Genomic DNA, 27,117 nt, shown 5'->3' on the forward strand with positions numbered 1-27,117 from the left:
AAAAAGCTTTCAGAGCAACAAAGTGACTTAAAACATCAGAAGAGGTGCATGCTTGCTTTAAACCTTCCTGACCCCGTCAAGTTGGTTCTTGATGATTCACCATGCAGAATCAGTGCAGTATTCTAAGTTACCAGACCGCTCTGAACAACCAATGGCCTTCGCTTCAAGGTTGCTGGCAACGGCTAAGTGTTACTATGCGTAGATCGACAAGTGGCCCTGAGCCTTGTGTAGGGGGGTCAAGGAGTCAAACCACTACCTCTATGGACAAAAAGTTCACATTGATGACGACGATCAGCCACTTGGGTCTGTATTCAACCCACAGAAGGGCGTTCCAGCGATGACAGGTACTAAACAACAGTGACAACGGTGACACAGATGACCTGTTGTGAAATTGCATGGTTGACTACTGAGGAAGACGAATCAATAGACCCAGCAGACGTGTTTCACTCAACTCTAGTCGAACAGCTTCTTGGGACAAACGCTCATATACAGAACAACATAAAATGACCCAACACTGTCTAAAGTTTACGACATCCCCTAGAAAGAATGGCCTGCCCATGGTGTCCTACGGTCCCCAGGTTTCCCAGAAAGGAAGGAACACCCATCAGTATATCAAGGAACAGCGATGTGGGAATAATACGCTGTGGTGCCTTCTAAATGACGCAGCTGAGTGCTGGATGCCTTGCATGAGGGATGCTTGAAGACAGGTCAAATGAGGAGACTAGCCTGTGGCTATGTGTGCTGCCCTCCGTCACGACAAACATATGGAGGGCACCACAAAGACCTGATTTGGACGTCGAAAGGATCTAGAGCACACCAACACAAGCCCGACTTAACTCCTGGGGTCGGCCTTCATCACCATGGCAACATGTGCATATTTATTTCACTGCACCAATCACGGACTCCGTGTTCCGGAGAGCAGTTGACGCATATTCTAAATGACAGGAGGTCAATGACAGCTTCGAAACAACATAATTTCTGTACTTAGGACCATATTCTCCAGGAATGGACTTCCGGAGCAAGTCTGCACAAACAATGGACGACAATTGGTCTCGAGAATTCCGAAGAACTTCCCATGGAAAATTTGATTTACGCATTCCAGCTCTTCGCCTTATCGTCCAGCAACTAATGGCTTAGCCGAGATGGTTGTAAGAACATTCAGAAAGTAAATCAATGCAATGGAACAGCAGAGCATAACACCGCAACACCAGATAAACAATTGCCTTCTTGTTGACAGAAATGCAGTCCATTACAGCAACTACCAATCAAACTCCAGCCATAATGTTTCTCAACGGGAACTGACGTCCTCGCATGGACTTTCTCAAGCCTAATGTTAGGCGACAGTATAAACATCTCAATAACAAACCGTGCAGAATCCACCAGAACCGAACCACTGATGTGTATAGTGGACGTTGGTGACGTAACTTGGAGACGTCATGGCGATCCGGTCCTTCACACTCACATGAAAAGCAAACCAGTGCAGACCTTACCTGACTCATCTGACTTGGCTAACGATACTCCAGATATCCCAGCTTCACACGGACCAGAGAACTCTGTGACCACAGACTTACTAGACCCAACCGGGACACAAAACAAAAGGCTGAGAGACGCTGCCCTGAGAGGCACTGAACGCCTCCAAAGAGACTTGAGTTGTGAACAGCAAATGTAGGAAGGAAAATGTAATGAGAAAGAATAATGTTATGTTGAAAATGTGACGATGTTAATAATAATGATAATAATAATAATAATAATAATAATTATAATAAATCAGTCTTGTATAGCACATTTCTAGGACCCAATGCGCTTCACAACAAAAAAGAAAAAGAATGTAAAAGGGCTCCAAAAAATAAAAACTCATCTGAAGTATGTAGTAGTCCTTGTATGCCTTGTATAAAATGTGAGCTTTGAGGAGTGACTTGAATGATTAAATGGACCTGGCCTCTCTAACGGAGGTGGGGAGATCGTTCCAGAGTGCAGGTGCTGCCCAGCTGAAGGCCTGTCCTCCCGTGGTGACCAGTCTGTAGCGAGGCTGTAGTGGGCCGGGGAACGGTGATCAGTTCTGATAGGTAGGATGGACTGGTGGAGTGGATGGCTTGGTAAGCAAGTACAAGAACCTTGTAGTTAATGCGTTGGCGGATGGGGAGCCTGTGAAGTTTGTTCCAATATTATTGTGTGAGTTAAGGAGACATTAGCAGAGGATGAATGTCATGTTAAACTCTGTGAAGAGGAACTTTTATGCCAAGTCATGTTTAACTTTATAATCATGTTTACAGGTTTGTGCATAATACATAATTAATTAGGGTTAAATAGCATTCAACTAGGAAGGGAGGATGCATAATGTAAAGAACATTACAGGAACTTTAACATTGTATGTTTACCTCATCCTCCTACCTCCTATAACTTCTGTGAGGCACTTATCGATGTGTGTAATTATTCATGAGTCAAGTTCAAGTAATTAAAAGAATCCTAGACACAAGAGCTCTTAGACTATTATTCATTTATATGTAGTTGTGCTAGGGTAGTCACAAATATGGCAGAGAGCGAGAGAGACAGACAGACACACAGAAGACGGATGGATATGTTCTTGCATGTGAGCAGACAGACAGATAGACAGACAGAGAGTGGTCATTCTTGACTGCATCAAGCTATCTTGTGAGTGCGTGACAGCACTGCAGGCAGTATTGCAGCAAACTACAACACTTGCCATGTGTGTGGTGGGAACACAATCAAATGGATATTGTGACGGGGGGATTCAAGTCCTGCATCTCTCTGGGTTTACTCTGTGATAATGATCAGCTTGCTGTACTTTAACCCACTTATTAGATGGCTACTTGCTAGAGAAATCAATAATTTGACACAACAAAAGATGATTTTATTGATTTAAAAAAGATGAATTGCTTCCACTAAAATAAAGAGGAAACAATATCGGAGGTCTCTTATTCAGAAGTGATATACCGCTGAACCCTGTGATTGAACAATCAGAGTAGTCTTCAAAGCCCTGTAATAAATTCTTTATAGTCGAGGGGTCCCTTGTGTATTATTTTATTTTTTCTTAGTTTTTGTTCGTTTCTTGATTTCCTTCCGTGTTCCTCTCTTTCTGTTGTGCTTTCGTTTTTGCTTGCACATTTAAAACGTCAATTTCAGGTTCAGCACAGAGATGAAGGAGAGTTCACCGGAGATAATAAGGATTTGTGTGAGAGGGGAGATTTTACAGCGGAGAGTAGCCCCAAGGGTGTGTGTACGGGTGTGTGCACGTGCACGTGTGCATCCACGTCTGTATATAGACTAGTATATAGGTGTTTTCTTCTTCATGCACATAAATGTCTAGGTTATTGTGTGTGTGCGTGTGCATGTGAGTTCTTTGCTCAGCAACTTTTGCAACAAAGGAAAAGCTTGAGGAGAGGAAAACAAGCAGAAGGACAATGAAGCCAGGCGGAGGAGGGAGGGAGAAAGAGAGAGAGAGATAGAGAGAGAGCCACATAGAGGGAGAGAGAGAGGAGCAAAGGACCCCCAATTAAATTACACGTAATCTGGTCTGAATGTAAGCGTCCATTAGCTGCTCTCCAATCGTATTAGCCCTGCATTAGCCTTGTCTATGCTGCGCTGTGTGTCTGCCTTTTTGTGAGTGTGTATCTGTGTGTGTGTGCGTGTGTGTGTGTTTGGCCTAGTGTGCAGATAGGAGTGTGTTTTCACCATCTTTCAATTTTGTGTGCGTGTTTGCTAAATGGTTGACTATAAACGTGTACTTCTGTGTGCAACGGTGTATGTGTTTGTTTGTGTGCACGGAAATGGGAGGTAGTGAAGTATCTGTATATGGGTGTGCATGTGGGAGTGTTTTTGCGGGGGGGGGTGAGGTGGGAGAGTAGGATTGGGATTTATTGGACAGCTCCTTTCTAACAAAAGGATAAGAGGGAGTGAGGGGAAGAAGGTATGGATTAACTTTATACGTCAAATGCAGTACACAAACAGGACGTAAGTGAGATCAAAGTGGTAATGTTGACAGGAAATGCAAAAACAACAACAAGGAACACTGTTTACAATAAAAATCAACCATAATATTGCCAGTAAAAAGAAATGACACTCTTAGCATAGGGGAAAATATAAATAAATAATATAAAATTTGACGTTCTTCACTTGCCAGGACCTGTGATCTCCACAAATTACCCTTAAAGATATGTACAGATAACGAGAATGTCTATATGTATGTTTTTGTGTTTGTTTATGTATGTGTGTGTGTGTGTGTGTGTGTGTGTGTGTTTCTGCGTGCACACGCATAAGAGTTGCAGTGTATGGAACTTGGTAGGGCCCCTGATGAGCTCAGTGTTCCCAGTTCTGATGGCCAAGGGAAAGAAACTCTGTCTCGGCCTCTCTTTTTGCTGCGTGCCTGACCGCAGCGTCTGAAACAGTGGTGCGGACCCCTTCAGGATCCTAAAAGCTCTGGTTCTGCAAGCCATCTCCTGGTGTGTAAGTCTTGTAAGTCCTGCAGAGAGGGGAGCGAAGAAATTCCAGTCGTGCATTCAAACCGACCGCACTACTCTCCGCAGAGCCCTCCTACCCTGAGTGGAGCTGTTGCCAAACCAGGCGGTGATGCCTCCTGTCTGAACGCTCTCTGCAGCTACAGAGTAGAAGGGTGGAAGGATCCTCGGGGAGGCTCTGAATTTATTCGGCTACCTGCCTCGCCTTCCTCACCAGAGAGTCTGTGTGTGTTTACCATGTCAGACCCTCTGTGATGTGGTATTTATAACCACTCACACTCTCGCTGCGGTGTTGGAAGCTGAACTGTAATCAATGAAGAGCAGTCTCCCACAGCTCCCCCCTATTCCGGCTGTCAAGATGAGAGAGTGGTGGTGTGCAGTACCTGAGAGTCAGCATCGGCCGTGGTTCAGTTTGGCCGATAAGAAAACTGCATCAGCTTCGTCGCTTATACCATGGTATGAGTGAGGAACCATGGTACGAGTGAGGAAGGCCCAGATGTGAGCCTTGATCAGCATCTCGATTCATGAGCACTGAGGTGGGGGCCAGCGACTGCGTCATTCAAACAGGCTGGAGAAGCATTTTTGGGGCACAGGGACAATAGCGGATGCCTTTAAGCAGGTGTGGATGGTGGACATTGAGCCAGGGAACAGGTTGAATATGGGGAACACTTGGGCTAGCTGATTAGCACATGTCTTCAGCATTCTCCCAGACACGCCATCTGGACCGGCAGGCTTCCTGGTGTTCATACTCATCAGAACCCTCCCTACATTCTGGTTCCGTCACAGTGTGCGCTCAACCCCATCGGAACTCACTCCAGGAACTCACTCCAGGTGCGCTTACCATATTATCAGGGTGCGATTTGCCGGTGGGGATGGTGGGGATTATCCCCCCCTCTGGTTTACACGTCCTACCCTCTGCTGAATTATTTTTATCATCGGTGGGGATAAAAATTATCCCCCCCACCCAAAGTATTTTCACCATTACATCGTAATAATTAACAACCAAAATACACAGGGTCCGTCTTCATTTTGAAACGTTTTAAAATGTTTCTCAAAATTATCCCCCCCTCTGGTTTTTGCACAAATCGCACCCTGCATATTATCATTATTAGCCCACGAGCTAGCCCAAAACCGTGCTTGAAGTGAGTTCAGGTCGTCGGCGAGGGGCACAAGGGCACTCAGAGCAGAGGGAGGGACGGCCCTGGTAGTCTATTAAAGTCTGCGGTCCCTTCCATCGGTGTCTGGTGTCGCGCTGATACATCTGCATCTCCACTCTGGCTTTTTTCTTTGTGCTTCTTCTTGCCGTCCTTTGTCGCCCTTCTCGATCCGTAAGACGGCGTGTTTTGCTCGTCCGTGTCGCTTCGACACAAGGCCAGAGTTATAAGCTGCAGTGCAGGCATTCAGGCGCCCCGGAAGGATTATGACAACCTACCGTTTGTTGGTTAGGGAAGGACCTCTTACCACGGGGACGTCGGTGTCGGCTAGTGTTTTTATGAAGCTCGTAACATTTATTTATTCATTATTATTTATATCTACCTTTGGCTCTTATATATGGAATGCAATATTGCTCACTCTCACTTATTGACATTTATTGACTCTTTTTGTTGACTTTTTTTGACGTTTGTTTTGTTGTTGGTCAACTGCATCGGCTGTCTGGATACCGGGATTTCCCCAAGTGGTTGAATAAAGTTTCTACTACCACTACTACTACTACTACTATTAACAACATCCCTCGCTGAGGTCAATGCAGACGGATTTACGCGTGTTGTCACTATCGCTTGCTTCGCTATTCTTTGCTTATAACCCGATAACTGGAAAATTTACGCATGGTCCGATTTGACTAATGGAAAGGAACAGCCTTCAATGGTGCATAACAGAGGTCCAAGGTTCTTTCCCCCATGGTAACACACAATGGACGGAATGAGATCGTCAGATGCTCCGGGTTCGACACGCAGGAACAAGAGCCCTGAATGTCCTTGGGTTTGCACCAGTAACTTTGAGTCATGAATCAAACCCCTCCAAAACATTGGATGACCAGACTCTTCCGTTCTGACCGCACGGAAAACCGAAAAGGAAGCGGTTGGGCTTATGTGTCGAACCGGCAGCAGCGGGGTCAGCCATGACTCCGTCAGTAACAAAAGATGTTACACACCCCTTATGTCCCCGTTGGAATCTAATCCTCGCGCTGACCTCACCCGACTGGTTTCCCAGAGACCGGACATTAGCGAAATGGACGCCAGGGCGTGGTTGGAAGGCAGCCTCAAGCTCTCGGTCTGTTCTGTACGCCGCTCAGTTTCCCTCTCTTTTTTCTCCCACGTTTCCTTGTAGACGTGACTACGTTTTTGTTGCTGTTGTTGTGGTTCCACCCGTATGATCTCTCCGGTAGTCATGTCCAAAAGAAAGTGTGCAAAGGACGCCGCTCGGAAATGATATGTAAGCCTGAAAAAACAAGAATAAATTGAAAGAGTTCGGTTGAAGCGTAAACATGAAAAAACACACTCTCTAAAGACTGTTTTTCCGTAGCGTTACCGATAGAGGTATCATAACAGTTATCCTAATCATGGGCGGGGACACACTTTGGATTTTGCCAGTGCATTAACCTGCGTATTTTGATTACCCACAGAAACATTTTCTAATGCTTCAGAGTCCTCCATAACCCCTGAATAGAAATCATTGAAATAATTATGCATATAATTAAAAGCCTGCCGATCCAAAGCAGCGTTTAACAGCACAATGGAGGTAAGAAATGTACCATGGAAGAAGTACTAAAAGCTTTGCTTACGGCCTAGCGCTCCGCAGTGTAACAAAAGGAGAGGTTTTTATGTGGCACCATATTCCTCTCTTAACACTTAGAAAAGCTTTCAGTTTTGGGCTCTGAATAACTTTAAGCAAAAGGCCCCGGAACAACCTGTCCAGTTAGTTTGTACTTTGTCGTATTGTGAGGAGGATAGAATAATATGAGGCCACATAAAAATAAAAATACAAATGTAGTTTGATAAGGTCAAAGCCGAAAGCTACCTTGTGTTATGTTTCAGGGATACGTGAATATTATCAGAAAATATCACACAGAGGCTTTTGCGCAACTGAAATCACTTTCAGTCGCAGATCTCCATTATGACTTAATTGGTCACTTATCAATCTTGAAAAAGAGCAGAATTAACAAGGGTTTTAAAACAAATCTGCCTAATGATTAAAAGAGCATAATATGCCAATTTGTAATCAAAGCTTTGTAACCAAAGTTGAATGATGAAATAGGAGATCAGAGAGTGAGCAATAGAGAGCGAGAGAGAGAGTGAAAGATAATGAGGGAGAGAGAGAGTGATAGTGAGTAAGAGAGAGAGATAGAGAGCAAGAGAGAGTGATAGGGAGTGTGAGAGAGAGAAATGAACAACCATACATTATCAGAAAGTGGGGCTAGGGTGTGGTTTGTGATTCCTCTCTAGAACCGCTCTATAAATGAGATGACCAGGAGACAACGAGAAACCACTTCACCTTCTCAATCTCTCTCCTGCTCTCTCTCTCTCTCCCTCTCTCTCTTTTATCCCTCTCTCTCTCTCATACTGGAGTATGATGGAGAGAGAGAGAGAGAGAGAGAGAGAGAATTGATTGATGTATAGATTTATTGAGGAAGATAAGATGGTAGGAGAAGAAGAGGAAGTGGATGGTGAAGAGATGGGAGTATAGGGAGGGACTCACAACAGTATAACACTGCAGTCTTTTGCACATACCATATATGAACATTATATATATCACACATAACAAAAATGGAGATGCTCACTGAATAACTGAAGGGCGGTAAGAAGCAGCCCAATCTCTTTATTTTATGTGGGGATGGGGGGGTTAAGTGTTCTCCCCGGAGTCTGTTCTCTGATTGGCTGCTCAGTCTTTACATCCCTCATTGTTATTGGTGGCTAGGTGCGCTATCACTATTTGTCAATGGTCCTGCAGATCGGTCTGGGAGATTCACAATCTGACTGCGTAGCGCCTGCCATCGATCAAACTTTGTGGACAGCATCCAAACTGCTTCTGCAGAGAGAGAGAGGGAGGGAGAGAAGGAGGGCGAGAGAGAGGGAGGGAGAGGGGGGAGGGAAGGGGAGAGGGAGGGAGAGAAGGAGGGAGAGAGAGAGGGAGGGAGAGAAGGAGGGAGAGAGAGAGGGAGGGAGAGAAGGAGGGAGAGAGAGAGGGAGGGAGAGGGGGGAGGGAGGGGGAGAGGAGGAGACTGGGAGAGAGACAGAGTAGGAGAGAGAGAGAGAGGGAGGGAGAGAGAGAGAGAGAGAGACAGAGAGGGATAGAAAGAGAGTGGGAGAAAGAGAGAGAGAGAAAGAGAGAAAGGTCTGGGGGTGTTTGAAAGCAGAACATCACAAATCAACTGCTGTAACCTTTTAGTATGTCTCAGTCTTGCTGGCAGCGCACATGCCTACTGAAGTCCAATGAGGATGGCTCTCTGGTTGTCTGCTCTGTCCGTCTCTCTGTCTGCACGCCACATTTACACACACCCCTTGCTCTTTCTTTATTTAAATAGATTTCCATTTTCCCCATTTCTTTTGAAAAATGTATGCCAAAACAGAAACACATACATGCATGCATGCATACACACGCAAACACGCACACACACACACACATGCACACATTTTTCCACAAACACACATTAGAAAAGGGTGACTAGCATATTGAAATGTAGGTTATTATACTATTAATATATATTTCATATTCTTATGAATCTAACATACCATTCTATACAGTGCAGTAATTGAAGGGTTGCTATCAGACTGAAACTGTTTTTCCATAAGTCGATATGTTTATTTCATGACTATATAACACTGCAAGAGGATAAACAATCATATTGAAATATTACCCATCCCAGCCCTTGCCAGCTCAGCCTTGCCCTGACACACATACACACACACACACACGCGCATGCAAGCATACATACACACACGCGCACACACACACACAAACACAGAATACACTCTCGGTCTTTGGCTCTTAAAGCAATAGGATTATATATAAATACGATTATACATCGTTTTCATGACTTGGACAGTCATAGCTTAGGTCTTGTTTGATTGACTGCTGGCTCAATAAATGGGTTTCTATATGGGACCATAATATGGCCACACTTAGAAACAATGATGACAGAAAACTATTAATCTGCAAGGCAGCAACTGACATCTTGATAGCTTTATGAGAGAGAATGTGCATATTTGCATCCCAAATAGGGAAAAGTGTTCTCCTCCATACTAAGGAATAAGGGTGCAAGGGGATCTTCCTGCATGTCGAACCATGAGCGCTCACTGGTTGATGAACTAGTTGTTTGCTTTTTGAGAACGTGAAATGCAACTACCTTACAGATCCCGAACGGTTCTTGCATCTACTTCCACCTTAGCAAACTCTAGCCACCATTTTCGCTAAAAAGTTAGGCTAAGACATTCGCTGCAATTTACAGCAAGAGGCACACCCATAGGATGTTAAATGCACTGGCACTATGCCCTACCCCAAGGCCACAAACACCTTCATCGGGCCAATAGCAATGTTCCCCACTGCGCCCCTTGGTAGCGTCCGACTGTTGTCCGGCAGAGTTTCGTGTCGGTAAACCCGATGATATAGTGTTGGCTAACTTCGGCACCGAGTCTGTGATCGGGTATGGCTGTTTGTCGGGGCGGTGTGCAAGCAACTACTCAGGGCTCTGTGAGGGCCAACTTACTGGGAAGAAACTCCCCATGAACAGATTGTGAAGCTGAGATGGTTGTGCTCATGGGCTTTGGTTGGTTTCTGCAGACACCGGGCTTTGTCCGATGGTGATCAGGGCATTGTGCATGTGTTCGTGGACACACTGCGCTGCATGCACCTTGCTGTGCAGGTGAATTTATTTGGCTCCAGCATTGAGCCGAGATGGGCTTTGCGCTGCATTATTCCTTTCCAAGTGTGTGTATCAGATGTAAAGCTCGGAGGAGGAAAAAGCTGTGCATATGTTTGGGCACAGCCGCGTGTGTGTGTGCGTCCCTGTGTGTGTGTGTGAGTTTGCATATACGTGTGCCTCTGTCCTTTCGGTATGCCAACTCAGACAATTTTTCCCTTTCTAAAAGTAAATAACCTTGGCGTGTCAAGCTGTTCGCTGGCCCCAGTATGCCCTTGTTCAGACATCTAAAGACTGGGAGAAAAAAATCCCCCCACTCTCTCATCCATCCACCACAGCAAAAACGCCTGACCATTACACCAGTGGGCTGTGCGTATGCATGCATGCGTGTGCGCGTGCATTCCTGCGCGTGTGTCTTTGTGCGCCTCGGATGTGTATCTGTTTGTTTGTGAGCGCGAGTCTGTGCGTGCGTCCAAAGTACTTCCGAAATTCCCCCAGAAATATTTACAAGGGACGGATCATAAAAAAGAGAGAAATCTTTATTTCTTCCACATTATTGATGTCAGCAGTTTATTTTTATGTTTTCCCCGCTCGGCGCTCACATCGCACATCAAGTCCCTCTGTTGGCGTGGCTGCGGGCTGGCGGGTAAGCGGCGCGGTATGGATTAGCGTGTCGAGACAGGGAGAGAGAGAGAGAGAGAGAGAGAGAGAGAGAGAGAGAGAGTCAGAGAGAGAGCGAGTCAAAGAGAGAGAGAGTCAAAGAGAGAGAGCCTTTCGAACGGATCAACCCAGGATGCGAGCCAAAGCATCCGACTGGCTCAAGAGTCCTTCAAGAAGCCAATAACCGCAAGTCTGTCCGTCACAGCTGCTGCGGCGGCTGCTGCTGGTTCCCCCACACGGGGCCGGGCCTGCCCGGACTAGAAAGGAGGATGTTTTTGCAAATATGAAAAGTAGACTGATTGAACTCTCATCGACGGACTCTGTTGTACCGACGCCACTTCATCAATCTCTCTGCCGTCTGCTTTTTTTCTGTTTGCTTTCTCCATTATCTCGTACGTCCCTCAACATCGCTCTCTCTCTCTCTCTTCGTCTCTCTCTCACCATCTCTCTCTCACTCTCTCTCTCTCTCTCGCTCTCTCTCTCTCTCCCTCCCCAGATGACTTTGGACTTTGCAGGAAGACTTTTTACGGCGTTATTTCTCTCTCTCTCTCTCTCTCTCTCCTTTTCTGGCTTCCTCTCTCTACCCAGACCACCCTGTTCCCATTATGCTTGTTTTCTCTCTCTCTCTCTCTCTCTCTGTCAATTTGTTTTTCTCTCCCCTTACCCCTCTCCCCCTTTCTCCCTTCCCTCCATCACAGTCCTCATCTAACTTGACTTCATCTCCTCTCGGGGTTCACATTTGCTGTCTTTGTTTTATTTCGCTAGTTTCTCCTTCCTCCTTCCTTACTCCTTTGCTACTTTCTCCACCCCCCCCCCCCCCCCCCCACCCCCCACCCCCACCCCCCACCCCCCACACACACACACACACACACACACAAACACCTCCACATGCACAGACACACGCTGGCTCTCAACCTAATCCCCATGGTTTTAGATAGAGATAACCATGGCAACAGGTCATGGCTCCGGAGCCCGGGATGTCTCAGGAATAAAGGCATTGATCAGGATGAAACGCTGTCACCCGGACGCAAACACACATTCACACACACGCACCGCACCACACGTGCACACAAAACAGAGGAACACACGGAAACACATACACACAAACTGACATGGAAAGTTCTGCAAACAGGCTATATTGTTGGACGCAAAGACTGGCAGTGGTGGTAGGGGTGGAGGTGGTGGTGTTGGTGGTGGTGGTGTTGTGTGTCCTGTGTGTGTGTGTGTGTGTGTGTGTGTGTGTGTGTGTGTCTGCGCATGTGTGTGTGCATGGTCATCAGGGAGACCCCTGTTTTTAAATTTCAGGCAATGAACCGGATTCACACAATCCTATCAGATGATATAACATCAGGGATACTGTGTACAAAATGCAAACACACCATTATCCTTTGTAGGGATTATGTGATACATTAACTCCAGTTCCGTGGGAATCTGTATGCTAATGCATCACGCTGGAACTGCATATTTCCTTGTGCAAACACAGTTTAATAGTCTGCATTCAATCATCTGTTGGTTTAATAAATCCATTGTACGAAGAGGGAGAATCCTTGGCAGTGTGTGTGCGCTTATATCTATATGTGTCCGATAAAGTCCTTCAGCCATTAGCTCAGTGTCTCTGCAAAAGGTGCGTACGGAGTAGAATTCATATGCGACTATTCAGCACTGGCTAATGAGACACTGAGCAGGATTTATCTACAGAGGACATCTAGTACCTCGAGATGCACACCCTCATTGAGAAGCTTTGTATGCAGGAAGACTTGTGCTCTGCGTCTCCGCCAGCCACTCCTATAAAGTAAGGATTTTCAGAGATGCACTGTTAGATCTACTTAAAACACAGCATTGTTAAATACCTGATTCTGATTGGTCAATAACGACACTCCAAGGGTGGGCACTGTTTTTCAATGATGGGACACCTCCGCAATCAATTCCCTACAAATCCGACGTTAACAAACTCAGTTAACTACAACTACGCCTCGATGTTTCCTTTATCGCAAAAACAATTTGCTTAGAGCACCGCAAAATCGTTTTCGGATTTCGGCCGATTAATTGCGAAAATACTTTGTACACGGAGGTTAATAGATGCAAGTAACAGATATCTCATCCTGGTTGGTAACTAATCCACCATTTCTTTTGGCGGTGGTAAGCAAGCTTGTCTTTGGCACAACGACTATGTACGTTATATCAATGTTGATATATTTCATATTACAGTAGTGTAGGAAAGGGTCTTAGATTCAGTATACTCAACTGTAAAAGGCAGACACGCACATACAAACACACACACACAGATACACACACACAAGCAAACGCTCACACACACACACACTCAATCACTCACTCACTCACACACAAACACACACACACACACGCACACAAGCAAACCCACACGCACACAAGCACACACACACACACACACACACAAATGACCTTGCCAGTATGAACTGGAAATTGGTCCGGACCGTAGCACGAATGCACGCATTTGTATTATTTTCGCTGTGTTTCTGGTAAACTGTGCAGGCCTAATCCTCTTCCTGCCGGAGGGTGCTGGGGAGGGCAGCTGGTCGTGGGAGGACACATAGTCGCTCTATTCAGCATAGAGCAGCCAGTCTGGACCCCGCTAGTGTAATCTCTCACCACAGCAGATCACTGGGCTTGTGTGTGTCCTTGGATCATACAACTTGTCCTGCTTTTCACATTCTATCCTTGTTATTGTTATTCGTTTTGTTGTGATACCGCCCAATCCAGTGCAGTGCGGTGGTATCATTGGTCCGGTGATGAGGGCCAATGATGTGTATGACATATGTGTGTCATACTGTAATGAATGTCTTTTTGAACCGAAGCGATTGTTGTGAGTGAATTGTTGGGTGATCTTATCCAATCTTATTTGAGGAAAACTCAAAAAGCACATTCAAATCATCCGTCTTAAGCTTTTTGTTATTTCTTGTGCCTTTTTCGACAGAAGTATTTCCTTCAGTTAGATTCCAGCATGCTTTCAGGGTTTTTGCAGTGGTCTCCTAAAATGGCATTTGGACACACATATATCTCTATAGTAATTGAGATATAGAGGCAGAAAGAGTACGAACATATAAAATAGAGAATGGTAGTCCTCAAAGTTTTAAGGTAGTGACTTGGTGAATCAGTCTGTTTCATAAACAAAGTCTCATGTGTTTCATGAGGAAATATGATCAAGAATTCATCACATTGTTCTCCATCACCCTCAGAAGCTGTTCGCTATTGGCCACTTACTAAGCTGTGATCAGTGCTGAACTTCAATCGGTGCTCCTATCCAACTGTGTCTCAAAGACATTGATGGACGCGCACACGCACTCACACAGACACTCACTCACTCACTCCCTGACTAACTGACTCACTCACAGGCACACAGACACACACACTCACTCACTCACACGCACACACGCACACATACACACACTTATACACACAAACAGCATATTTTAACACTAAAATGTGCTAGAATACCTGTTCCCTGTATAGTATAGCCAGGGACATGTGCGGTGCCACATTTAAACCAGACAGATGGGTCGTCTTGCGTGCCACTGGTTCCTTCCACCACGTCTCAATAGGCATATCCACGTTACTGTATTCCTCCAATTCGCTTGGATTCTTCCCGTATATAAACACTATTGCTCCATTGTTATTTCTGCAGGCTTTCCCACAATCGGGGGTGATTGGCCGAGGCAACAGACACTGAACGGCGACGCGTCCTTTGTTGTGCTCCAGGCAGCCATGATTGTGCACTCACTCTGCACCTCCATGGGATGAGTCAATCTCTCCTGCTCGCCCCTGTCCCTCTCCTCTCCTTATCTCTTTAATTTCCCAGCCAGCCGTCCCTCCTTCCTCTCTCATCACATCCTCGTGTTACGCCCTGGTGTGCGTGCGTGCGTGCGTGCGTGCGTGCGTGCGTGCGTGCGTGCGTGTGTGCGTGCGTGTGTGTGTCTGTGTGTGTGTACGCTTGTGTGTGCGCCTTGTGTTTTTGTACTTGTGTGTGTTTGTGTGCCTGTGTGTGTGTGTGTGTCTGTGTGCGTGTGTGTGTGTATGTGTGTGTGTGTGTGTGTGTGTGTCTTTCTGCCATCGTTAATGAGTCCCTCGGGACTCGAATGAAGCAGCCATCTTTATGAGTCCTCCCTGGGATGATGTGTCTTCAAAGACGGACACACACACACATACACACACACACAAACGTACACATTCAGATGCACACACAAACACACACAGGCACACACACAAATAGGCGCACACACACACACACAAACGTATACACACACACACTCACACAAACGACATATAGACACACAGACACACACACACACACACACACGTACATATAGACACACAGACACACAGACGCATTCGGTCCTTTATGGGAGGTGTCATACAGGGTGTGTACCCGCAGGCGAAGCCAAAGACAACCCTCATCCAGGTTGTGAACGCCATTAATCACTGTGAGAAAGAGTTCCCTTCTGCCTCCTCTTTCTCTCTTGAGCCAGAGTCCCTGACACACACACACACACACACACACACACACACACACACACACACACACAACCCCCCTCTTCCCACACACACACAGGCGTAGGGCAACACCAGGCCCCATTTGTCAAGCATTTAACAGATATGTCATAAAATAATCTCCCTCTGTATTTCTTTGACTCCTCTCTCTGTTCTAACAAAATATTAGCTTTTTTAACAGTGACCGCGGCTTGGCTAGGCTATTGATTACAGAAGCTCAATGATGGAATATAACAGCTCACGCACACACTCACTCACCTACATACAGGCACGTGTGACAGGTGTATTACAAAAGAGTCTACGCCGCTGTGTATGTGCGTTTGTGTGTGTGCGCGTGTGCTTGTTTGTGTGTGTGTGTGTGTTTTCTTGTGAGTGTGTGTGCGTGTATGTTTGCTTGTATGCGTGTGTGTGTGTGCATTTGCGTGTGTGTGTGTATGTGCGCGTTTATGTGTGTGTTCGCTTGTGTGTGTGTGTGTGTGTATGTGTGTGCATGTGTGCGTGTGTGTGTGCGTGTTTATGTGTGTGAGTGCATGCGTCTTCAAGACCATCCGTCTGCATTCCAGGTAATTAGACCGGCCAACAGCTGAATCCCATTAGCGTTGATTACAGCTTTCAGTATGAGAGAGCGAGAGAGAGAACAGACCAGATATGTTCACTTTTTGGATTGCATGCATTGTTATGCTTGATTTTGTTTAGAATGTGTGTGCTTGTGTGTGTGTGTAGGTTTTGCCTGCTGTAGGGTGTACCATTTCAACAATAGGTGCTGTGGTAGTGAACGTTTTTGGACCATGCACAGAGCGTATGCAGATGCTGGCTCCGGATAAAGTTACAGAAAAAGTCTCCCAGATTGAATTTGGATTTTCTGTTAAAAAATAACCGCCAATGTGAAGAGCACAAATGGAATGATATATTGGCAATCATTTAATTTTGAAATCTGTGTATTTTTTTACGTTTAATTCCCCAAAAAAGATTATGTCATTTATTCGTAATGTCAAACTATTTTGCAAGTTTGCTATTTCAGAATGTCTGCACGAGATGTCGGCAAAAGTCTGAATCAGGGTGTGTCCCATTCTGCAGTGTTTATATTACCCCTCTGTTCCCGTTGGGTAGACAGTACATCAAGCAGTGCCTCAAGACGCAGTCCACAGGAGTAGCAAAGACAAATGGGACATAGCTTGTGTGTGTGTTTGTGTGCTTCTGCTACAGCTGTGTTATCGACTGAAAATGGTATCTATCCATCCCTCTGTCTGTCTCCCTTTCACAACAAATACCCGATATGCTCCCATCCAGGGCGTCTGATTCTCTATTCAGCACATATTTTTTTCCTCTCATTCTCTCAATGTCATTCGCTCATCACTCTGAATTTGCAACTGGTTCTGTTTAAACTTTACTAGCCTCCACCCAAATGGATCACTCCTCCTCACTTACATCCCTCCATAAAGCATATAATGGACTAGTGTCCCTTTCCCCTTTGCCAGTTTCTGTGGGCTGTGATTCACCGATTGATTACAGCCTTGTTTAAAGCAGACCGTTTTGTCGGTGAGGTTTACACCAGTATGGTCTTTTGATGGGATACCACTTCTTGTCTGAAATTAATTGCTTTTCCGGGTTCCCGACAGAAGAGCAGACAGAAGCAGGGTTTTACATGAACGGGGGGAAACGGTAGACAAAAATACAATGAGACAGCGGAATGAATAAATAAAGATACAGCAGAGCCCGAAACATGATTTGACCAGGTACGATCCCCTTGTTAAAGGTGCACTGTTAAAAAGTCTCATTACCTCTCATTTTGATTGCCTGAATAACAAGACCTTGGCGATTTGCTAACCCTGTCCCTTTTGGGAAAAACCCTTGCTGCTATCTTGAAGGGCAGTCCAATTCAGTTAATGGTTGTCACGACAACGCTTTTACCCTCAGATTTTACATTTTATCATGAACTGTGTTCAAGTATGCATCTTGATTGGCTCAGACAGCACCCTTAATCAGTAAGTTATGGACATGGACAAAGTTCAGGGAGATGCAGGGAAAGTTCCAGTGGAAATACAATAATGAGCGCTACCTATAAAAGGCCTTTCAACATGGGATAAGACTGTCCTCTGGATATTTCCAACACAGGTGCTCCTTAACACAAAAAATAACTTAAAGAAATTAAGTATTGGACATATTTGTTGACAGCCTTGCTAGGTTTCCTAGATGCAGAAGTACTTCTGAACCACATTTGCCTCCGGCAATCTCCCCTGCTCCTCATCTTTGCAGATGTACCACCAAACCCCGTTGATATGTAGCAATGACCGTCGGTCGATTCGGAAGCAACCGCATTCCTCCTGGATTTCAGCATTTAGGGAAATCTATGAAATGGCCTCTTCCATCTTCTCTCCATCGTCCCGTGCGTCAGGTGTCAAAGGCCTCCTACCCGTCCCATCTGGGCCCCACTGGGGCCGCCGGGGGCCATTTATCCATCCTGACCCCGAACTCTCCCAGTCGATAATGGAAAGCGAGGCAGACGCAGAGGCAGGAGTGAATGCAAAGACGCACACGGGTCTGGTTTGAATGCCAGCACTCTGATTGTGGCTGCATCTGGCGACTCTGCTGTGTAAGCAGAGACAGCACCTGTCCACCACCGCCCTTCGGGTCTCTCGTTTTCGGCTGCCAAAGACAGATGCTGTAGGAAACAGGAGAGGAGGCTTCTCTTTGCTCTGCCTCTTCTTGGATTGCCGAGGCTCGATTAAGCCGTGATCTGAGACTTGAGCAATTACTTCTTATCGGACCTGTGTTTAATGTCCTCCTATTTCCATATTTAGAGTTGTCAGCTTTAATCATCGTTGAGATACAACATGGCTTGATTTTCACACTTCTTTCGTACCCGTTTAATTGAATAAAAACAGTTTTTAAGATATTTCTTTGTATTTATTAAGCTATTAATACTTTTTGCTTTTTATACAAGGTCATGTACTTTTATTCTGTGACTTCTATGTGTATCATAGCCAAACTGCGTCTCTTATTCTCATGACTCTCGTAAAAGCTTGGACCAAAAATAAAATGAAAAACAGACAAGTGTACTGCTAGATTTTATGATGACTATTCAACTGTGAAAAATGAAGATCGCTTGAACTCGTCTCTGTTTTTCATTACTCAGGCGAACCAAAACAACTCTAGAGACGTATCATTTGATCCGCTATAATACATATTTATATCCCCCTGCATGCATATGCTTGGACCTGCACACGTTTTAAGATCCTCAAACACACCATATAGGGTGAAAAACAAGCATTGCATCAAAAACAGCTTTTGATGCCCCAGATATTACATATGCTTATTAAATTCCCTGAATCAAAAACCCTGCATGTTCAAGGAATACCTCTGTAATACCAAAACTAACACAAACAAATGTCAAAAACGTGCTTGCATATACGAAAAAAAACACACAGAAACCGCACACACAACAGAAAGCCAACAAATGCCCCTTTCACGTCGGTTTGCGGCAACACACACTCTCACATGCACCCACGTGCTCCCCAGAGACCAACCCACCGGTCATTCCCCCGGTCAGGCAGGGAACGCACGGCGACGTCGTCCATTAGGATCCAGTGTTGATCTGGGAGTGGTGTGAGGCTGTGAAGGTGATGAACCCCGTTGATCTCCATAGCAAACGAGCCCCGCGGGATCCCCGGGCTTTAGGGCGCATCAAGTATTCATGGCGTGTTCATTAAGTATTGAACAGGCCTTTAAAAAGTATTTAGACAAGCAAGCTTTCATTAGGGGGGATTACGGTCTCCGGGTTGGGAGGGAATGTGGAGGAAAGAGGGGAGGGAGGTCTGAGGACGGACGGGGAAGCCTGCGAGGAGGGGGAGGGAGGGTGAGGGGAGGTGGAGAAGGGACGTTGGGAGGAAATGGTAAGTCGTTTCTTGGCTGAGTTGGTGACAGGCAGCTGAGGAAGGAGGGGATGGGAGGAGAGGAGGACAGACAGACAGACTGACAGGACAGTTTTACTGCGGGAGGAAGACAAGGAGTGCAGGAAATGAATTAAGATCAAGTAGATAGGTGACGCTCACTGGCACCGTTATATTTATTTTACTGGTATTGATACCAATACCAGCAGTTTTTGGGGTATAACTTTTTTTTAAATGGAATATGGAGGGATTTTGATATTGAAACATTGTTTTCTTGTAAAATGGTTTTTATGACTTGTTTTTTCATCTTTAAAAATAGTTGCATGGTTGTGTGTTTTCAGGATATATTTACAGAAAAAAAACACTAGGCCAACTGAGCGACAAAAGAGCTTACCCTATTTATTGTGGAAGAAACAAACGAAACGGCATTCATTAAACATTGATGGAGCATTCAGACAGTGGTTAGACGCCCTGGGGGTTTTGTAATAAATGATTCAGTTGGAGTTTCGCGAGAGGGGGAAACTAGGGGCCAGATGAGAAAAAAGGGTGCTGCAGAGAAATGCCCTCGTAAACACGCATATCCCGGTTTCCACACAAAGTTTCAGAGACCTGGCAGATGAGGATAAACGTGACTATGCACCCTAGACAACCCTGCATACACAGTGTTGGAAGGCGGTGGGATCGTGCCAGGGCTGATCTTGGAAGGACAACTTTTAGTCTTTCAGCAGTGCAATCATGGAATATCTTGCATCATCTTACATGAATCATCTTAAATCAACTTTTTGAAGCTTTAGGAATACTCTTAAGAATTTGCCCATATCTGCCTGTAATTGTTGAACAGATTTAATTTGTTTGATTTTCTCTTGTTTAGTTATTTATTTGTCATTTTCTATGGTGTAATCTCGGCTTCATAGTAAAAGCCGCTCAATGATTCCTCTGAGAGTTTTAAATAAAGTTTGAATGAATCAATTGCATTGGGAGCGAAACGGCCGAGAGGGATAAAGCCGTGTGCATGTCGAAATACATTATGAGAAAGACATTATAACTAGATTTGCATGGCAGTCCACCATAAGCCGTGTGATGCCTGGGGTTTGGGAGAACGGTTGTGGCTGGCCCGACCCAGGCCAGGTTGGCTGGATATCTGTCTGAATGGGAGGCCAGACGTATATGCCACAGCAAATAAAACACGAGCTAGCAGCAGTTCGTCTGGTTCCAAGCTTAGGTTATTATGGTCATTCCCAGACCATGTCTGGTCAATTATAGGAGTCAATGAGGTGTGAACTCTTCCCAGAACAATTGGTATGTAGAAACAGAAAACCCAGTACCATTTTTAACTTTTTGTGAAAGTCTCGGATAATCTCCACGTACACAGATTTCTAACTTTCTCTATCAGTGTTAAATTTCAGCGTACTTCTAAACCTTCTTCACACGTAATAGATGTTAAAGTAACAATGCATTCAGTTCTCACCTTGGGTCTAGACTTTTAGATTTTTCACGCATAAAATATAAAAATACAGAGCAGCAGAGTTTGGTTCCAACCCCCTAAGCGCCACCACACATAGACTTAGCCGACACCTCTTCGCCCTCTGTTTACCCTCTGGCTCCAAAGCAGGTGTTGATGCATAGCAGGGCAACCAGGAAGCGACGCTGACACCAGGCCCCAGCCCCGCTGTAATGATGCAGCGATGAGGCTTAATGGGGCTGAAAACAAGGGCCGACCGACGCACAGGCTGGCGGCACAGTCAGGGACAGCACAGCCAGGGAGAGGCACTGTGTGGTGCGAAGCTGCTCCCAGCGCCTGACAGATGTTACACACACACACACACACACACACACACACACACACACAAACGGATTGAGCGAGAGATGGGTGAGAAAGGTGAGAGAAAGACAGGAGAGAAGGGAAAGGCAGTGAGGGAGACGGAAATAGGCAAAGACACACGGGGACGGAGAGAAAGGGGAAAAGTAAGGGATAGGTCGGGAGAGTGAGAGATGGAGAGAGGGAGGTGGAAATAGGTGAAGAAACACCAGGACGGAGAGGAAGGTCGAGGTGGACGTGAGATAAAGGGAGGGAGAGGAAAGTAAACAAGATAGAGGGGAGGAGTGGAAGGACGAGGTACAAGTGAGATATAAGAGGGAGAATGTCCGAGGGGTGGAGAGACAATAAACAAGGGAGAGGGAGGTTAATGGGTGAGATAGGATGAGAGAGACAGAACGGGAGGGACGGTGATAGGTAAAGACACAGGGACAGAGAGGGAGATGGAAAACAGGCCAAGTGACAGAAGGAGGTAAAGCGAGAGGAATGGAGAGAGGTGAGAACTCGGAGGCACACTGAGTGGGTTGGTCGCTGTAAAGTTAAGCAGACAACGACTTATTGCAAAGTCAAGCGAGCTTAAGTATTTTTCATTTCCCGAAATGTCTGTGTCCTCTTCTTAAGAAAATGTACCTTGCTGGCCATTTGGGCCCAGGAGTTGGCTCAGTTGCCAGAATTCAATTACCTCACCCGGTATGCTCAGCGCGTTGGGTCGGACACATCGCTGCTCCGTTTCCCTGCCAACCCCGCCGAGACGGCACAAATTAAGCCAGTGGAAGAATCGACGCAAAGTAAATTTTACTGGTTCATGGATTTTTGCACATGCTCAGGGGAGAGGATCTGGGACTGGATCAGAAGTGAGTGCATCTGCCCTCACTAATGCAAATTTGCATGCTCTCTTCTTTCTTATTTTTACCACCAACAGCATGTGATCAGAAACAATGCCATTAACTTAATTTCACCAAAGTGGTTCAAGATAATGATCGGGAAAACGTGAAGATGAAACCGTTTCTGCTTGAAGAATGTGTGCTTAATGAGCAACGTGCAGGTTGTAATGTGGGGAAAGTGTGAAGCGAATGGATTTGGAACATCTTTTCGTATTTTTAACACAGAATTACAGCTGGACTCGTTTTTGTTACATGCAAGCAGACAGAAAAAAAGTACTTGGACATGACGTAACTGAAGGTAACTTCTGCCGATAAATGCTAGAGCTAGCTAGCATAGCGGAACAACCGCAGTGTCAAGAGTGTCGAGCATGTGACCTATTAAACATCCATGTTATAAGAGTTTTTTCCACCATATCGGTCTTGGCCCTTTCTACCTTCCCTCCAGATTTAGTGATTCTCTTACCATAAGTTACGTCATGTCCAAGTTGTTTTTGGCATGCCCGTGAACTGCATTTCTAAAACAAATAATCTAGCTTGTAAGTCTAAAAGAATGATATTTATTACAAACTATGCTTTGCTACGCTCCCACACATTAATTAAATGGGTTTCCAGCCTGCACATTTCTCTCAAAAGGGCTCACAAATGAATATTTTCTGAATCTCTTCTTCCTCCAGAGAGATTTGAAGAGGTACACATATCTTGTTTATTTATAATTATTTCAAGGCAGCTGTGAACACTCCATTGGTTGTAATTAAACCTGTGTTAAAGCCGGTAATAAATATGTTGTACCCGTCTGGTACCACTCAGTGTACATAGATGGTCCATGGTTAAAGACTAACGCACAGCACTTTACATTGTGCTAATCACTCACATGTCTTAATCTGCTACTGGTTCAATTAGCTAAACACACCCCAGTCAAAACAAATCCAACTCTAGTCATTTGCATACTTTCCCTTGGTGAACAAAACATTACATGGAATCCACTTTTAATTATAAAAAAATGACCCGCTCTCCCTGTAAATATTTAACCCTGAAGTTCAGTTCGTTTTTTGTTTCACATCACGTATTCCACGCTTGTCGCCTTGATTCATGCGTCATCGACCTGCTTGTTTTCATGCTAAAAGCTTGGAAAAAAAGCTCTGAACTGAATGATCTCATACGAGTCATCGGGTGCTCGTTTGTAATTCACCGTGGCCGCGAAACAGTCGGCCCACTTATAAATAATCGGAATAATGACTGAGAGATCGTTACTGCTGGCACTTGTCGAATAAATACATTTGAGATCAATCGATCTGTGTCGATCTAACACCGCTAGGCAGGGATTGTTTCAGCAGCTGGTGATTGAGTAGTTTTCCCTACCTCTTCCCCACCCGCAGCACTGCTCTGGCCTCGATCCACCTGGCCCCTACACATCTTTGCAGGAGCACTTCTAGTTTGTGTGAATTCTAAATATAGAGACGAAACGGACCACACAGTTCAACCAGCAAATCACTCACAGGAAGCACTGCATCCGTGTGTGTGTGTCCTTCTGTCTGTCTGTCTGCCTCTCGCTCGAGGATCTCTTTCTCTACCGGTGTTGGCTCAAGGTAATTGATCAATTAGGAAGACATTCTGGAAACGCTGGCTCACAAACACCACACCGGACCAGCTTCCACAAGCAACCAGGAGCCACTGCTGTAAATCTGTCCAAGCTAAGCTTGATAGGAGGCGAATTCTCTTCCCTCAGGTAACATACAATGAGTACAGTGGTGGTTTAACATAGCTGCCTCTGAGGTTTTAAGCAGGAAGGAGCATTAAGATACATTTTGGGGGAAAGAACACTTGCAATCTGTGAGTCTGACTTAGATTAAGACATTTGGTGATACATTCAAGTTGGCAGAGATAAATGTTGTAAGGCAGCTACCAGCGTTTTTCTCAATTCATTTAACCTCAGGGAACTGGAGTATCTTACATCACTCAATACTTTTTAGAGCAAGTTCTTCATCTGCAGTCTGCCAGTGCGTCATCTTAAAAGGATAAATTTGAGTTCCTATTTATATTTATTTTACCTTTTTAAAATGTTTTCTATGTATTTCCTATATTTGTTCTTCACATAATTCTTGTCTTTGTCATCCATTGGTTTACTAGAGTTAGGATGACAGCAAGACTGCAGACCTTTTTAAGAGCGGGCAAACAACTTGCATAACCCACGGGTTGACAAACTGGGGAGGGTCTGTCTCTAGTCGTACACACTCACCTTAACACACTGACACGTGTTGCACAAATTGAGGTGTCAACTAAACGACTAGTACCACACGACCAACACACAGTATTGGAAAGCAGTTACAGATACATTGCCCACAGGAACAGTATTCACTCATAAGTGCCTATATATTTAATTAAAGGATCCACTTAGTGCAGTTATTCATTAGACTTGGTTGAACAGAATAGTAAACACACAACAAAAAAAAAAATATCAGCCAATACAAATAAAAAGCAATCAGAGTGGCATTTCTAAAGGTTACATCTCTTAATAAACGTGTTTTGCTGAGCGCGGTCTCAATGTTTCCAGACCTTATTAAAGCTCCAGGACCTGAAATGAACCCTCCAATAGCCAGCCCGGATGTTTTGCCTACTCAAGACTCCTCTGAAAGAGGTTGTGCTTGTGGGTTGTGCTTCGCCCGTCGGCAAACAAAGTGTGGCAGGCGATGGGATCCGTGACTGTGTGAGAAGCACTTGGGGTTTTGCGATCGGCTGAATGGCAAATCTTCCTCCGGAAGCCTAATGGCGTCTTTCACCGCTCCGAAACTCCATCTCACTCTTCTTCTCACATTCCCCTCACCCACTGGAGTCCCATTATTGTTACTTTTTGGGCTGTCTGCTAAAGTGCATCACAGCGGCGGCAGCGGACGATATCATCAGTCCTGCACTCGCTGGTGGATACGGGGGGGGTCGAGGAGTTGTTTCACACCTCCCCGAAAAATATGGGTATTTTGTCCTGGCAATACGGCTCATTGTAGCACATGCTCACGCTAATCAACTCTTTCCCTCACCTTCTCCCTCCTCCTTCTTCTCTCCCTCCTCCTCTTCCTCTCCCTCCCCTTCTCTCTCTTCCTCTCCCTCCTCCCTCTCTCTCTCTCTCACTCACCCTCTCCCCCCCGCCTCTCTCCCCCTCTCCCTCTGCCTCCTCCCTCCCCCTCTCCCTCTGCCTCCTATATCCTCCTCCTCCTCTCCCTCTCCCTCCTCCACCTCTCCCTCTCCTCCTCTCCCTCTGCCTCCTATATCCTCCTCCTCCTCTCCCTCTCCATCCTCCACCTCTCCCTCTCCCCCTCTCCCCCTCTGCCTTCTTCCTCCCCCTCTCCTCCTCTCCCTCTGCCTCCTCCTCCTCCTCTCCCTCTCCATCCTCCACCTCTCCCTCTGCCTCCACCTCTCCATCCTCCACCCCTCCCTCTCCCCCTCTCCCCCTCTGCCTTCTCCCTCCCCCTCTCCTCCTCTCCCTCTGCCTCCTCCTCCTCTCCCTCTCCCTCTCCATCCTCCACCTCTCCCTCTCCCCCTCTGCCTTCTCCCTCCCCCTCTCCCTCTCCATCCTCCACCTCTCCCTCTCCCCCTCTCCCCCTCTGCCTTCTTCCTCCCCCTCTCCTCCTCTCCCTCTGCCTCCTCCTCTCCCTCTCCATCCTCCACCTCTCCCTCTGCCTCCACCTCTCCATTCTCCACCTCTCCCCCTCTCCCTCTCCCTCTCCATCCTCCACCTCCCCCTCTCCTCCTCTCCCTCTGCCTCCTCCTCCTCCTCTCCCTCTCCCTCTCCCTCTCCATCCTCCACCTCTCCCTCTCCCCCTTTGCCTTCTCCCTCCCCTCTCCTCCTCTCCCTCTGCCTCCTCCTCCTCCTCTCCCTCTCCCTCTCCATCCTCCACCTCTCCCTCTCCCCCTCTGCCTTCTCCCTCCCCCTCTCCTCCTCTCCCTCTGCCTCCTCCTCCTCCTCCCCCTCTCCCTCTCCATCCTCCCTCTCTCCCTCTCCCCCTCTGCTTTCTCCCTCCCCCTCTCCTCCTCTCCCTCTGCCTCCTCCTCCTCCTCTCCCTCTCCATCCTCTCCCTCTGCCTCCTCCTCTCCCTCTCCCTCTCTCTCTCCCCCAGCAACAGGAGCAGGACCCCACCAACCTGTACATCTCCAACCTGCCCGTGTCCATGGACGAGCAGGAGCTGGAGAACATGCTGAAGCCCTTCGGCCACGTCATCTCCACTCGCATCCTGAGGGACGCCAACGGCCAGAGCAGGGGCGTGGGGTTCGCCCGGTACGACCCTTGGCACCGTGGAGGGAGGAGGGGGAGCTAATGGGCGCATGAGGCTCAGGAGGTAGAGCGGGTTGGCTGGTAACCGCAAGGTCGCTAGTTCGATCCCCGGCTCCTCCTAGCTGCAGAGTGTCCAGGTGTCCCCTGAGCAAGACGCCTCACCCTGACTGCTCCCGACGAGCTGGACGTCGCCTTGCATGGCTGACGCCGCTGTCGGTGTGTGAATGTGTGCATGAATGGGTGAATGTTAGGCAATCTTGTAAAGGGCTTTCGGTGGCCTCTGGTTAAAAAAAAGTCCATTAATCATTTAATCCTAGCTTGTAACTTTGAGAGTAAAGATACACAGACACTGGTTAGCGCATGAGGTCCATCGATTGCTTGCTGGGGAAAAACAGGTGTAGCTTGTTCATGTGGTCATGCTTCTGCAGGCATGCCAGCGCCCGTAATTAAAGTCATGGTTTACATTGCGGTGATAAAGGTATATGGTGTGTTTAACGAATATAGCGAATATCTCCGTTAAACAGAGATATTGGTTTGATCTCGACCTTGTCGGTATGGATTTTTATCCCCAGGCTCGGTTTAAATCTGGGCTGTATGTTATCACCGTTTTCTTTGGTTCGGTGCCGTATAACAGGCGGCGATAGCCTACCAATAAAGAAAACCATAAAAGTGATTTATGATTAACCAGATTCTGGGTTTATTTTCTGTAAACTGATGCCACCGTGATGGGTGTTTTGCTTACAG

General features: G+C 46.3%; 1 protein-coding gene across 3 annotated transcripts in view; it reads left to right on the forward strand.

Moving 5' to 3' along the window:
• Positions 1-27,117, forward strand: part of LOC307082994 (RNA-binding motif, single-stranded-interacting protein 3-like) — a 126,090-nt gene that overhangs the window by 60,158 nt on the left and 38,815 nt on the right. For 2 of the 3 annotated variants that reach the window (XM_079746763.1, XM_079746764.1), the window contains exon 5: positions 26,219-26,376. In XM_079746763.1, coding sequence (XP_079602889.1) covers positions 26,219-26,376 — 158 coding nt within the window. The remainder of the gene's footprint in view (positions 1-26,218; positions 26,377-27,117) is intronic. The other variant, XM_079746765.1, reaches the window with a different exon arrangement.

The sequence above is a fragment of the Pollachius pollachius genome (genome assembly GCF_949987615.1).
Source record: "Pollachius pollachius genome assembly, chromosome: 1".
NCBI lineage: Eukaryota > Metazoa > Chordata > Actinopteri > Gadiformes > Gadidae > Pollachius > Pollachius pollachius.